General features: G+C 40.8%; 2 protein-coding genes across 2 annotated transcripts in view; both read right to left on the bottom strand.

The window, feature by feature from the left end:
- The window catches only part of LOC115116980 (zinc finger protein OZF-like), a 171,776-nt gene that overhangs the window by 126,154 nt on the left and 30,497 nt on the right, over positions 1–15,125 (bottom strand). The window lies entirely within an intron of this gene.
- On the bottom strand, positions 3,554–14,587 carry LOC135573361 (zinc finger protein ZFP2-like). Its single transcript, XM_065022443.1, has 4 exons — positions 14,497–14,587; positions 13,303–13,551; positions 7,797–8,045; positions 3,554–7,184 (listed from the first exon to the last, which is right to left on the bottom strand). The coding sequence occupies exons 1-4, from the start codon at positions 14,504–14,506 to the stop codon at positions 5,680–5,682; spliced, it is 2,013 nt and encodes a 670-aa protein (XP_064878515.1). The 5' UTR covers positions 14,507–14,587; the 3' UTR covers positions 3,554–5,679.

The raw sequence follows: 15,125 nt of genomic DNA, 5'->3' as shown, positions 1-15,125 counted from the left end.
ACAATCCATGGTACGACCTTCTTAAAACCATCCCATATGTCAGCATAGTATTGTAATGCATTATTAGTCTTTTCATGGTGCCAAAGTCCAGGGACAGCATTACCACCACGATCCAATAATGACCCAGTTAGTATTGGGGAATGGAACCAGAGAGGAAGCTTGTGTTACCTTTCTCACACCACTACAGTATTCATTTCAACAGACCTTTTCCACGACCCATTGTTAGAGCTCAATCTATACCAAAGACTATATAGAGGGTCAGACTGTTAATGGAGTGGTAGGCTTTATGAGTGTTAATGGAGTGGTAGGCTTTATGAGTGTTAATGGAGTGGTAGGCTTTATGACTGTTAATGGAGTGGTAGGCTTTATGAGTGTTAATGGTGTGGTAGGCTTTATGACTGTTAATGGAGTGGTAGGCTTTATGACTGTTAATGGAGTGGTAGGCTTTATGACTGTTAATGGGGTGGTAGGCTTTATGAGTGTTAATGGAGTGGTAGGCTTTATGAAAGTAAAGTAAAAAATAAATAAAAAGTTTCTCTGTGTATTTTGTTCATTAGTCCACTGTTAATACAATGCCAAAAAGGTTGCATGTTAGCAATCAAGTTTTCAATATAGAGCACTTTCAGTACAGAGAAAAGTGAGATACTTATGCAAATTATATGCAAATGAGCTAAATAATAATTGCATATAATTTGCATCACACCTTTTGGTATGTACTACATTGTTTTCCAATCCTGGTCCTGGGGATCCATGAGCTTTTTGGTTTTGGCCCTAACACTCACACACTGGATTCAACTAAGCAACTCAAGCCTTTGAATTGAATAAGGTATGTGAGTGTGAGGGCAAAAACACACATGTACACCCCTTTGGGACCAGGATTGGGGAACACTGCTGTACTGAAAGTCCTCCATCTTGAGAACTTCACTGCTGAAGTGCACATCATTTGCATTGTTTACAGGGTGAGGAAACCAAGGTGGACATTTGTAATTTGATTGAACTATCCCTTTAACTAGAGTTCCGTTAGAGATGAATTTGCTCTAAGCATGTGCTATATTCATTGATTTTATAAAGGTGCTTTTGTCATCTCTTAAGAAGGCTAGGCGAACCTAAAGAGTGTGCTCTCATACTCCCTTAAAAGACCTTTGCTTGAAAAATGAGAAAAAGTGTCAGTAGCACTGTTTGTCCATTTTGAGACGCCATAGAACCCTTTCTGTTTACAAATTATAATTGGATTTTAAGGTTTGTATGAATGCCCTGCTTCATAAAATGTCATCACAAATCAACTGCATTATACTTAAACCAGTCAAATGTTTTTTTGCTATAGCCTATATCAATGAGCATTCTGTAATCTTAGCGACTGTTCAATAAAGAATAAAAACAACATTGTAAGGGTATATAAACCCAAAGTTATTGATTTGGAAGTAATAAAAACGTACATCTAGACGACTACTGCCAAGAGTCGCACACCTCTGTGAGTGACGTCAGTGTATTGAGTACTGAAAAAGGCTCTATCGCCACTTCCTCAAAATAGATAACTCAAATCTGTCATTAATGTTGAGTGCTGTTGACCAATCACAAATGAATGGGCCTTAAACTTCGGCTACCGACTTCAGCAAAAGACTTGCCTCCAAGAAAAAAATGTGTGTGCACAAACAGCCGAAAAAACCCTTACACAATGCCCAAAACGAAAACTTCACAAAATGTCGTCATAATGTATGCACAAGCTCTTCCGGCTTGGCCTCGAGGAAAAAAATCAAAGTGTGTACATGCTAAAATCACCACTGTAAAATACACAGGGTGGCACTCATTAGGCCCACCTTCCTTTCTGCGTTGGACTTCAGCTTCATGTCTGGGGTGGAACATCTACTTCTGAAAGTACCATGGTTAGATTCATAATGACATCTCGGATTGAATTCTTTGCAAACAGGACACACTGGTTTGCCATTGGAGAAATACAATGAATATATTGTAACAGAACAGGAAGGACTATTAATTTAGATATTGGTGATTTTACCACTGTAATCAGATCAACATTATGTGATGGTCATTGAATTGTTTATCCCACTAACCACGTGTTAAATGTGTAGTGTAGCCTACACTGTGTAGGACTATGAATTGGGAAGCTATAGGATATTTGTTAATAGGCTAATTATGTTCTGGCCCGCAGACTAGTTACAAACTCAGCAACAAATTGACTGGAGGCCAAACCTAGTTGCCAACCCCCGTTCTATATTGTAAATTCAATCTTCACCTTCACCATCATCATCAAACAGAGAATTCAAACGTGTGGTTATAGTGCTAAACTTGAAGGACTCATTGTCTCCGTGAATTGAAATGTTGTTCCCCACCAGTGCCCTCAGAAGAGGAAACAACGATACAATGCAGTCTAACAACATCTCTCTCAAACAGCACAGATGTGATTCACTGTAGAAGCACTGGTCCTCTTACATTTTAATTCCAGGTTGCATATTACAATATTTAAGGACATATCAGATGGTCTGTTCTGACCATAACAGTCACACCAAGCATAGGGTTGGTTGGTATAAGATTGAAATGGGTAAATAATGTACCCATGAAAACCCTATGAAATAGTTCCCCAATACCATCTGATGTATATATTTAATGTATTACATGAATGGTGACCACAGCCCTTCCAACAATACATTTAAATCATGTTTTACTGTGATTGTTCCACCCTGCTGAATGTTTTCAATGTATTCCATTCCAAATGTGTCTCCCAGTGCAGCTTTACTTCCAGGCTATTATGACACATCTGGCAGTTTCTTCTATGCTTCTGGGTCCAGTACAATAAAAACATATTGTTTTTTGGTCACTACTATTCCATGAAAATAACATGCTATATTTTTTTCATTGTATTACAATCCTTCATTTTTGTAAGGGCTGTTCTTCACATCAGAGTGCTGCTGCAAGTCCATTGCCTCTCTTGACCATGTAAGGCGGGCCGGGCACAAAGATCAAGACGCGCTCTCCACTTCCCTCCGGTAGTTATTTAACAAGCCTGATAACACATCACAGCCGACCGACACAAGCAAAAACTAAATGTAGCAGCCTGTACACCTAATCATTAGCGAGCTGACATGCTATATTGCACTAACAACAGCAGCTACATAGTCTAGCTTACTATGGGCCTGTCCCTCTGGCCAGGGTAAACAAAGTGGTAATGTTGTGTATTGTATATACAGTATTTCACTTCAAACAGTTTATTTCATTTAAGAGAAAAAAGTGGTTTCCCAGCATGAATTCATGTACAAACATTTTTTCATTATATTTGTGTCTTTTAGCAGATGTTCTTATCCAGAGAGACGTACAGGACAAATAAGAGTTAATTGCCTTGATCAAGGGCACAATGACATTTTTCACCTAGTCGGCTCGGGATTCAAACCAGCGACCTTTCAGTTACTGGCCCAACACTCTTAACCACTGGCTACCTGCCACCAGATCAATTATATTCAATACAGTTATTCAAATACATTCATCATCAATGACTAAAATAATGAATCTAGTATTAAAATAAAATTTAATAAACAAGTAGTTGATTCATAGATTGTTTATCATTAAACAGAAGTTGAGTAATAGAAAATAATCCACCCAAACTAATGCTAAAAAATGATCATCACACCATCCTTACCTGATATACACTAAGTGTACAAAACATAAGAAACAACTTCCTAATATTGAGTTGCACCCCCTTTGTCCTCAGAACACAGGGATGCTGGTCCATGTTGACTCCAATGCTTCCTACAATTGTGTCAAGTTGGCTGGGAGTGGATCTACTCTGAATAGCTCGTTCCATCTCCTCCCACAGATGCACAATTACTGTGGAATCAGTGTAATGTTATTGGAACCATTCCTTTACAAGCCTTGTGGGAGGGATAAACTGCTGCCATGAAGGGAGGCACCTGATTGGCCATGATGTTTAGATATCCTGTGGCATTCAAACATTGCTCAACTTTTATCAAGGGGCCCAATGTGTGCCCTGAAAACACACCCCAACCATCACACCACCAGCCTGCAATGCTGACACACGGAATGGATACATGCAGTGGTGTAAAGTACTTAAGTAGTTCTTTAAATCACTTTTACTTAAGTTTTGGTGTATCTGTACTTAATTATTTATATTTTTGACAATTTTTACTTTTATTTCACCAAATTCCCCCCTCTAAATTGTACTTTTTACTCCATATATTTTCCCAGACACCCAAAAGTACTAGTTACATTTTGTATGATTACCAGGACAGAAAATGGTCAAATTCCCACACTTATCAAGATAACATCCCTGGTCATCCCTACTGCCTCTGATCTGGCAGACTCACTAGTTTGCTAAAAACCTCTTAAGGATTGTACCCTTTTTTTCCCTTTACATTTCAGCCTAAAATGACCCAAATCTTACTGCCTGTAGCTCAGCACCTGAAGCAAAGACATGCATATTCTTGATATCTTTTGAAATGAAACAATTTGAAGTGTGTGGAAATGTGAAATTAATGTAGGAGAATAACACATTAGATCTGGTAAAATCATACAAACAAAACCTTTTTCTTTTTCATTAACTTTGAAATGCAAGAAAGGCCACACTAGGGTAGCCTAGTGGTTAGAGCGTTGGACTAGTAACCGGAAGGTTGCAAGTTCAAACCCCAGAGCTGACAAGGTTCAAATCTGTCATTCTGCCCTGAACAGGCAGTTAACCCACTGTTCCTAGGCCGTCATTGAAAATAAGAATGTGTTCTTAACTGACTTGCCTGGTTAAATAAAGGTAAAATAAAAAATAAATAAATACTTTCAGAAAGGAGTCTAGGTGTAATGTAGCTTTAGGCCACCAGAAGGCAGCAGTGTGTGAAAAGTTTGACTGATCCAGTGAAGAATTATATTACTGCACTGTATCAAGTCTGCCAGGAGTTTCCCCAAATGTCCTGAATTGGTCATTTAAGTACATAACTATAGAGAACATATACAAATGCTATGGTAATAAAACATTTAAGTTTACACACGGACAGGAATTTCATACATGATGGATCATTAGCTTATTCACTAACTTTCACACATCTTGATGGCTGGGTGGGGTGGGTGTGGAGCCAGAGACAACAGGGGTTCAAAAATGTAGAACCCAGTTCCTACATTTCACATAAAAATGGATTTTATCAAACAAAAAACTATGCTACATTTGATCTCTGGGACCCTAAGGATGACAAATCAAATGGTTTGAATGTATCAAACCAGTTGCAGTGATAATTTGTTGTTTTACCCTTTACTCAAACAATAGCATGGTATTTTTTCACTGTAATAGCTACTGTTAATTTGACACTGAAGTTTGCTTAAATTCTTGTTAATCTTTTTGCCCATATAAAAGACATGTCTATGTCCCAGAAAGTTAGCTGTTGAATACAATGTCATTATAGTCACATTAGCAACTGTCCTGTTTTAGGAACACCCATCCCGTAGAGGTTAATTTAAGGAATTTGAAATGATTCATACTTTTAGTTTTGATACTTAAGTATATTTAAAACCAAATACTTTTACTCAAGTGGTATTCTACTTGGTGACTTTCACTTTTACTTGAGTTACTCTTGCCACATTAAGAGCAGAAGTCAGGTTCCTCTCCTGTGTCTGTCTCTGATGACCTTTTAGCTCAGCTGTTGTTTTAAAACAGTTTCTAGAGTCAGATCAGCGGTGAGGAATAATTCCTGTATGTATACGTTCATGCGTTTTTAAGTTGCACAGTAGAGAGAAACTCTTTCCACAGTCAGAGCAGGAGTAAGGCTTCTCTCCTGTATGTACACGTTCATGTGTTTTTAAGTTGCACAGTAGAGAGAAACTCTTTCCACAGTCAGAGCAAGAGTAAGGCTTCTCTCCTGTGTGTGTTCTCTGATGAACTTTTAGCTGACCTGATGTTGTGAAGCATTTTACACAATCAGAGCAGGAGTAAGGCTTCACTCTTGTATGTATAAGTCCATGTCTTTTTAAGAGAATCAGTTGAGAGAAACTTTTTCCACAGTCAGAGCAGGAGTAAGGCTTCTCTCCTGTGTGTGTTCTCTGGTGAACTTTTAGCTCAGCTGATGTTGTGAAGCATTTTAAACAGTCAGAGCAGGAGAAAGGCTTCACTCCTGTATGTATAAGTTCATGGCTTTTTAAGGGGCCCAGTTGAGAGAAACTCTTTCCACAGTCAGAGCAAGAGTAGGGCTTCTCTCCTGTGTGTATACGTTCATGTTGTTTTAAAGTGCCCAGTTGAGAGAAGGTCTTTCCACAGTCAGAGCAAGAGTAAGGCTTCTCTCCTGTGTGTGTTCTCTGGTGAACTTTTAGGTCAGTTGATGTTGTGAAGCATTTTACACAGTCAGAGCAGGAGAAAGGCTTCACTCCTGTATGTATACGTTCATGTGTTTTTAAGTTAAACAATAGAGAGAAACTCTTTCCACAGTCAGAGCAGGAGTAAGGTTTCTCTCCTGTGTGTGTTCTCTGATGAACTTCTAGCTGACCTGATGTTGTGAAGCAATTTCCACAGTCAGAGCAGGAGTAAGGCTTCTCTCCTGTGTGTATACGTTCATGTCTTTTTAAGGGGCCAAGTTGAGAGAAAGTCTTTCCACAGTCAGAGCAAGAGTAAGGCTTCTCTCCTGTGTGTGTTCTCTGGTGAATTTTTAGCTCAGCTGATGTTGTGAAGCATTTTAAACAGTCAGAGCAGGAGTAAGGCTTCACTCCTGTATGTATACGTTCATGTCTTTTTAAGGGGCCAAGTTGAGAGAAAATCTTTCCACAGTCAGAGCAGGAGTAAGGCTTCTCTCCTGTGTGTGTTCTCTGATGAACTTTTAGCTCAGCTGATGTTGTGAAGCATTTTAAACAGTCAGAGCAGGAGTAAGGCTTCAGTCCTGTATGTCTACGTGTATGTGTTTTTAAGAAGTTCATTCGAGAAAAACTCTTCCCACAGTCAGAGCAGGAGTAAGGCTTCACTCCATTGTGCACACTCTGATGAACTGTCAGATTCCTTGATGTTGTGAATCTCTTCCCACAGTCAGTACAGGAATACGGATTCTCTCCTGTGTGTATTTTTAGATGTATTTTTAGCTTTGATAGAATTGGGAAAGTCTCCTCACAATGTGGGCAGTGGTGAGACCTCTTAGCTCTGTGATCTTCCTGCTGTTGCTCTCTGGATGTAGAGAATGTCTCAACATAGTCTCCTGTGTGAACAACATCAGAAGAACCAGTCAGTTGGAGTGATATACATGTCAATCAAATGTATATTATGAATCCCTTTTAACATCATCAGTTGTTACAAAGTGCTTTATAGAAACCCAGACTAAAACCCCTAAAGAGCAAAAATGCAGATATAGAAGCACAGTGGTCTGGAAAAACTCCCTAGAAAGCAGGAACCTTGGAAGAAACAGGCCCAAAGGGGTGGCCAGTCCTCTTCTGGCTGTACTGGGTGACATATGTATTCATATCAGTAGGCTGTACAATACAGTGGAATAAAACTATTCTAAAAGTGGGTAAGAGATGAAAGCTAAAAAGGGGTGTGTCATCCTCCACTCACTATCACAAGGGTTAGTAACTACACAGACTCATTTCATAGAACTTTAAAACACTGGCAGCTTGTCAACTTCCCTTCTTTAGTCTACTCTCTGAACACTCCAGACAGCCCGGTGAATAAAACAAATGCTGGCAATACTGCTGTGTCAGTAGCATGAAATAACATCTACATTTTCATTGAAACAGTTCTACTGCAACTTTTCATGCACAGTGGGAAGTTGGAATGAATAACACAAACTTAGTTTGATACAACCAGCTCTTACCATGAGAAACAGATTTCCCAATCTTCTCCTCCTCTTCTTCACCTTTAATGTTGACATTCAGATCCAGTGTTTGACTGCAGTCTTCCAGCTTCAGTGATACCATCTCTGGATCCTGCAGTGCAAACTGGGCTCCACTGTCACAATCAGGACCTAGTGACTGTAGGTTTGGACTCAGTGTGGAAGGAGAGAGGCAGGCTGGGTTTGTCCTCACTGTGGATGTTACCGGCTTCAGACTTAATTCTAGCCGTCCTGTAGTAACAACGAGTAACAGACAAAAAAGGTTTGTCTATATTATTATTTCTCCTTGATCAATGATCTATTTCAGTGCTTAACTTGGACTGAAATAGGTTCCGGTACTGTTTATATTTAGGTTCAGCAGCTCCACAATACTGTTGAGCTAATATTCTAGAAGAGGAACATGAGCTCAAGCAGTATAAATTTGAGGTGCCGGTAATCAGCTCCTGTCCATCTCATTTCAATAGATGAGGTAGATAAGTATTGACAACAAAACATGTATTCATTCAAATTAGACAAAGTACACGCTTTAAAATTTGTTACGCTACACAACGTAAGTGAACTTAATCAAAAGTAGATTTCCCAAATGCATAAATTACAAAAACATTTAGGACAAGGTTAGTTTGTTTTAACCTTGTTTTCACTTCAAAAATCAATTTTATTTCCTGTTCACACCATAGTAACATTAACAGATAAATCTGTTGACGCAGACAGAGTGGGCCCAGCCATGTTAACAGCTTGTGAAAATCACACAAAACCAATAACATGCCAAAAAAACTCATAAATGTCAAATAAATAGATTTTTTATTAAAATGACCTTGAAGAAATGATGTACATCCATTCAGACAAACCCAAAGATTCTAGCTGTGACTTTTAAAATAGTTTATCACGTTCACTTGGATTGACACAAAAAATAACAAACCTTTACCAAAAGTGAAAATCCTTTAATGGATGTTACCTAACATGGTATGACATGTTCTTTTGATATTAGATAGCACGTTTAAACTATTAAATACCTTTAGTAACAAATAGAAACGGACACAAGGTTATCTTTTTAACATCATATTTCTGGCGCTTTCTTTACTCTGAATATTCGGGATCATTGCTACTCGAACTTCCGCAATGCATTCAAAGCCCTGCCTTCGGCAAATCTGACCATGAATCAATGTTGTTGTTCCCAGCCTATAGACAGAAACTAAAACAGGAAACGTCCGTGCTCAGGTCAATACAACGCTGGTCTGGCCAATCAGATTGCTTCTATCATGTGGACTGGGATATGTTCCGGATAGCCTCAGACAACATTGATGTATACGCTGACTCAGTGAGCGAGTTTATTAGCAAGTGCATCGGATGTCGTGCCCGCTGTGACGATTAAAACCTTCCCAAACCAGAAACCGTGGATTAATGGCAGCATTGATGTAAAACTGAAAGCGCAAACCACCGCTTTTAATCATGGCAAGGCGACCGGGAACATGACCGAATCCAAACAGTGCAGCTATTCCCTCCACAAGGAAATCAAAACAACAAAAGCGTCAGTATAGAGAGAAAGTTGAGCCACAATTCAAACACGAGACGTATGTGGCAGGGTCTACAGTCAATCACGGATTACGAAAAGGAAACCAGCCCTGTCGCGGACGTCCCAGACAAACTAAACAACCTCTTTGTTCGCTTTGAGGACAATACAGTGCAACTGACACAGCCTGTTACCAAACCTGTGGGCTCTCCTCCGTGGCCAACGTGAGTAAAACATTTAAATGTGTTAACCCTCGCAAGGCTGCCGGTTCAGTCGGCATCCATCAGAGCATGCGCAGACCAGCTGGCTGGTGTGTTTACGGACATATTCAACTGAAACCTCCCTATCCCAGTCTGTTGTCCCCACATGCTTCAAGATGTTCACCATTGCTCCTGTTCCCAAGAAAGCCTAGGTAACTGAACTAAATGACTATTGTTTTTTCTTTTGACTCAAAATAGAAAATATAGTCTTGAGAACCGGTGCTGTCATCATGAAGTGCTTTGAAAATTAAAGAGACGAGTCAATCTGAACATATTGATCCTATCACCTCCACCCTACCTGATACCCTAGACCCTGCTTTTACCCCCTGGGAATGATTTATTATTAGAATTTGCTTACCGCCCCAATAGGTCCACAGACGATGCAATCGCCATCACACTACACACTGACTGTCCTAACCCATCTGGACAAGAGGAATACCTAGGTAAGAATGCTGTTCATTGACCACAGCTCAGCATTTAACATCATAGTACCCTCCAAACTCATTATTAAGCTCGAGACCCTGGATCTCAACCCTGCCCTGTGCAACTGGGTCCTGGACTTTCTGACGGGCCGTTCCCAGGTGGTGAAGGTAGGGTAGGAAACAACATCTCCACCCCGCTGATCCTCAACACTGGGGCCCCACAAGGGTGCCTTCTCAGCCCTCTCCTGTACTCCCTGCTCACCCATGACTGTGTGGCCATGCATGCTTCCAACTCAATCATCAAGTTTGCAGACGACACTACAGCGGTAGGCCTGATTATCAACAATGATGAGACGGCCTATAGGGAGGAGATGAAGGCCCTCGGAGTGTGGTGTCAGGAAAACAACCTCTCACTCAAAGTCAACAAAACAAAGGAGATGATCGTGAACTACAGGAAACAGCTGTTATGAACAGAGTGGACCAAGTTTTGTAGACTTTACCCTTTGCAAAAAAATATACACTGCTCAAAAAAATAAAGGGAACACTTAAACAACACAATGTAACTCCAAGTCAATCACACTTCTGTGAAATCAAACTGTCCACTTAGGAAGCAACACTGATTGACAATACATTTCACATTCTGTTGTGCAAATGGAATAGACAACAGGTGGAAATTATAGGCAATTAGCAAGACACCCCCAATAAAGGAGTGGTTCTGCAGGTGGGGACCACAGACCACTTCTCAGTTCCTATGCTTCCTGGCTGATGTTTTGGTCACTTTTGAATGCTGGCGGTGCTTTCACTCTAGTGGTAGCATGAGATGGAGTCTACAACCCACACAAGTGGCTCAGGTAGTGCAGCTCATCCAGGATGGCACATCAATGCGAACTGTGGCAAGAATGTTTGCTGTGTCTGTCAGCGTAGTGTCCAGAGCATGGAGGCGCTTCCAGGAGACAGGCCAGTACATCAGGAGACGTGGAGGATGCCGTAGGAGGGCAACAACCCAGCAGCAGGACCGCTACCTCCGCCTTTGTGCAAGGAGGAGCAGGAGGAGCACTGCCAGAGCCCTGCAAAATTACCTCCAGCAGGCCACAAATGTGCATGTGTCTGCTCAAACGGTCAGAAACAGACTCCATGAGGGTGGTATGAGGGCCCGACGTCCACAGGTGGGGGTTGTGCTTACAGCCCAACACCGTGCAGAACGTTTAACATTTGCCATGGAATACAAATATTAGCTACTTCTGTGCTCTTCACAGATGAAAGCAGGTTCACACTGAGCACTTGTGACAGACGTGACAGTCTGGAGACGCCGTGGAGAACGTTCTGCTGCCTGCAACATCCTCCAGCATGACCAGAAAGGTTTGGCGGTGGGTCAGTCATGGTGTGGGGTGGCATTTCCTTGGGGGGCCGCACAGCCCTCCATGTGCTCGCCAGAGGTAGCCTGACTGCCATTAGGTACCGAGATGAGATCCTCAGACCCCTTGTGAGACCATATGCTGGTGCGGTTGGCCCTGGGTTCCTCCTAATGCAAGACAATGCTAGACCTCATGTGGCTGGAGTGTGTCAGCAGTGCCTGCAAGAGGAAGGCATTGATGCTATGGACTGGCCCGCCCATTCCCCAGACCTGGATCCAATTGAGCACATCTGGGACATAATGTCTTGCTCCATCCACCAACGCCACGTTACACCACAGACTGTCCAGGAGTTGGCGGATGCTTTAGTCCAGGTCTGGGAGGAGATCCCTCAGGAGACCATCCGCCACCTCATCAGGAGCATGCCCAGGCATTGTAGGGAGGTCATACAGGCATGTGGAGGCCACACACACTACTGAGCCTAATTTTGACTTGTTTTAAGGACATTACATCAAAGTTGGATCAGCCTGTAGTGTGGTTTTCCACTTTAATTTTGAGTGTGACTCCAAATCCAGACCTCCATGGGTTGATAAATTTGATTTCCATTGATAATTTTTGTGTGATTTTGTTGTCAGCACATTCAACTATGTAAAGAAAAAAGTATTTAATAAGAATATTTCATTCATTCAGATCTAGGATGTGTTATTTTAGTGTTCCCTTTATTTTTTTGAGCAGTGTATATAGTTATTTATAAGGAACGTAAAGGTGAATTGAGTTATTACACACAAGCGCTTCACAGAGGAGGCGTTCCTGAACAGAAATATGCAGATGTGTTGTAGAACACACCAATAGGATCTCGCTGACTCGTGCTTGGCTCTGCCCAGTATGACTCATCTGTTCCCATTGGAAACGACCAGCTGTGGTCGGTCTTGGTTTAGTTATAAAAAGTGCAATCGTCCGTGCATTCAGGGATCCTTGGGATAGACCGACCTCATTATATGAGAAGGGCCGTGCTTAATTTGAGCCAGATCCTCCGGCACCGCTCAGTTTCGTAGTCTTTTGTTCCGGAACCCATTCGCAAAGATCAGGTAGCCTACCTTGCGGCGCGAAAAAATATTTTCAGTTTGCAATGCAAAAAATCCTCATAAAAGCAAATCAGAGTAATCACATTTGGATTCCTCTGTAATTATCAGCCCCATAAAAAACGTAATGTGAAAACGTGCCTGATGTTCTAAGAATGTATTAATGTTGGGCCGAACCAGGTTTATGGTTTGTGCAACATTGTAGCCTATTTAGACCAAGGTGTGGCCATTGCTGTGGTGAGAGAGAAGTACGTCTGTATCTCTCAGAACTAAAAGGAGATTCACTTTCTATGATCTCTCTCCCTCTCTGTGCTGTTATAGACATGAGCCTGCAACTCTCATAACAGGCCTTTCACAATATTTTTAATACAAATCACTGGAAAACACAGGTTGTAAAGCAAATGGACCCTGCTGAAAAGAAAATACTAATCTGTATGTGTTACCAAGTTATCTTTCAAATAGGCCTATTGAGCAAACAGCATTGTTTTACAAAGTAAAGCAAGATAGATACGCTTTTGGCCGGTGAGTGAGCTGCACATCATCGGGTGAGTCAGTGAAACTGGAAAGCTTGTTTAGGACTATAACTTCCTCCTCATATTGTACAATGTGTTTCTCCTCACACCTGGACTAGACTACTGATGGATTCAAGACAAGGTTGTTTTTATTGAACTCAGATTCAAAGTTTGTCAAAGTAGCCTGTCATTTGTGACGTATTAAAAAACATTGTGCGAAAGTCTCCTGTCATCTAAAATGATGTATAATTGCGTGAAATCTGTTTATAAAAAGGCCAACTTCTGCAAGTGTCTCCACATCACTGCTCTATGCCAGTACACAAACTTGGATAGACAGAACCTGCTCTTACCATGACTAACAGATTCCCCAATCTCCTCCTCCTCTTCTTCATCTTTAATGTTGGCATTCAGCTCCAGTGTTTGACTGCAGTCTTCCAGCTTCACTGATGCCATCTCTGGATCCTGCAGAGCAAACTGGGCTCCACTGTCACAATCAGGACCCAGTGACTGTAGGTTTGGACTCAGTGTGGAAGGAGAGAGGCAGGCTGGGTTTGTCCTCACTGTTGATGTTACCGGCCTCAGACTTAATCTGAGTCGGCCTGTAGTAATAAAGAGAAACGGACACTTAGGTTAGTCTAAAGTTAGTCTTGACAGTTCTGGCACTTTCTTAATTCTCTAAAAATATGGTTCATATTTAGGTTCGGGAGCTCAATACCGTTGAGCTAATATTCTATAAGAGGAACATGAGCTCAAACAGTAGAAATTTGAGGTGCTGGTACTCAGCTCCGGTGAGCTCCTGTCCAAGTCAAGCACTGATCTCATTTCAATAGATCTGGTTGCTAAGCATTGACAACAAAACATGAATTAGTTCACATTAGACAAAGTATACACTTTAAATTAGGCTACACAACTCTAAATGCACTTCATCTATAGTAGATTTCCTGAATTCACATGAATGCATAAATTACTCAAAAACATTTAGTACAAGGTTGTAGTATGTTTCAGGCAGCACTATGTACTATTTTCCTGAATAACCTTGTCTCCACTGTATTATTCCAATCAAAAACCAATAGCATTTTCCTTCACACCATAGTAACATGTATAGATAGACAGAAACAGAATGTCTCTGAATATTAGTACACATGTAGAAAACTGATTACATTAATAATTTAGCGCAACCGTAAAATGGTCTCTCTCTGCTGTAACCTCACTGCCTGCACTGAAGTGCGTTGATGCAGACCGAGTGGGATCCGCCATTTTACCAGCTCGTGAATTTTGTACAAAACCAAAAACGACATGTAAAACGAACCCAGAAAGCTACAACAAATTGATCGTTAATTAAATGACCCGAACGAAATGATATACATCCACTCATAACCCACAGTCTCTAACTGTGACTTGTAAAAACGTCATCACGTTAACTCACGCGGTTTAACACAAAAATAACACATAAAATCTTTATCAAACGTGATAATACCTTGACGTATTTGTTACCTAGCATGTTATGACATGTTCTTTCGATATTATAACGTGCTATTACATACCAGTAATCATATATTTGAAACGGACACAGAAGTAGTTATCTCTACTGCACAATTCTGACGTTTCCTTTATTGTGAAGAATGATGTGCGTCTGCGCGGAACTTCCTGTTCCCCCACTACCAGTTTCTAAACCCAGAGACGTAACAACGCGAGACTTCAGAGAACGCTTTTGAAGCAGACCAAGCCTGGGTTTGACAAGTCAATGAGAGAAGTGAACAATTCTGATACTTTTGCAGCGGCTAATGGAGATCCTAATAAATACCAAAAATATTCAGTCGGCACACACTTGAAACATGCACATTCTTTTAACAATTTCATAACTGCAATGGCTTATTCACAATAGCTCTCACTGCATATGAAATATCCTAGCATCACAGGTAGCCTAGTGGTTATTGCGTTGGGTTGCTGGATCGAAACCCCGAGCTGACAAGATAAAAAATCTGTCGTTCTGCTCCTGAACAAGACAGTTAATCCACTGTTCCTTAGTAGGCCGTCATTGTAAATAAGATGTTTTTTAACTGACTTGCCTAGTTTAAATAAAGTTTTTTTTTATCACGAGTTGGTTTTATATTCAGACATTAATTAGCAAAAAAATCTATTTAAATGGCAAAAATCAATAACTAATTCATTA

Source organism: Oncorhynchus nerka, linkage group LG2 (genome assembly GCF_034236695.1).
Source record: "Oncorhynchus nerka isolate Pitt River linkage group LG2, Oner_Uvic_2.0, whole genome shotgun sequence".
In the NCBI taxonomy this organism is placed as follows: Eukaryota; Metazoa; Chordata; class Actinopteri; order Salmoniformes; family Salmonidae; genus Oncorhynchus; species Oncorhynchus nerka.
The sequence above is the reverse complement of the archived record's forward strand: the minus strand, read 5'-3'. Positions and strand labels throughout refer to the sequence as shown.

Coding starts and splice junctions, on each gene's coding strand:
- LOC135573361 (XM_065022443.1), bottom strand. Junction 8,046..13,302: donor TGGGGAATCTGTTAGTCATG/GTAAGAGCAGGT, acceptor TTGTTACTACAG/GACGGCTAGAATTAAGTCTG. Junction 7,185..7,796: donor TGGGAAATCTGTTTCTCATG/GTAAGAGCTGGT, acceptor TTGTTCACACAG/GAGACTATGTTGAGACATTC.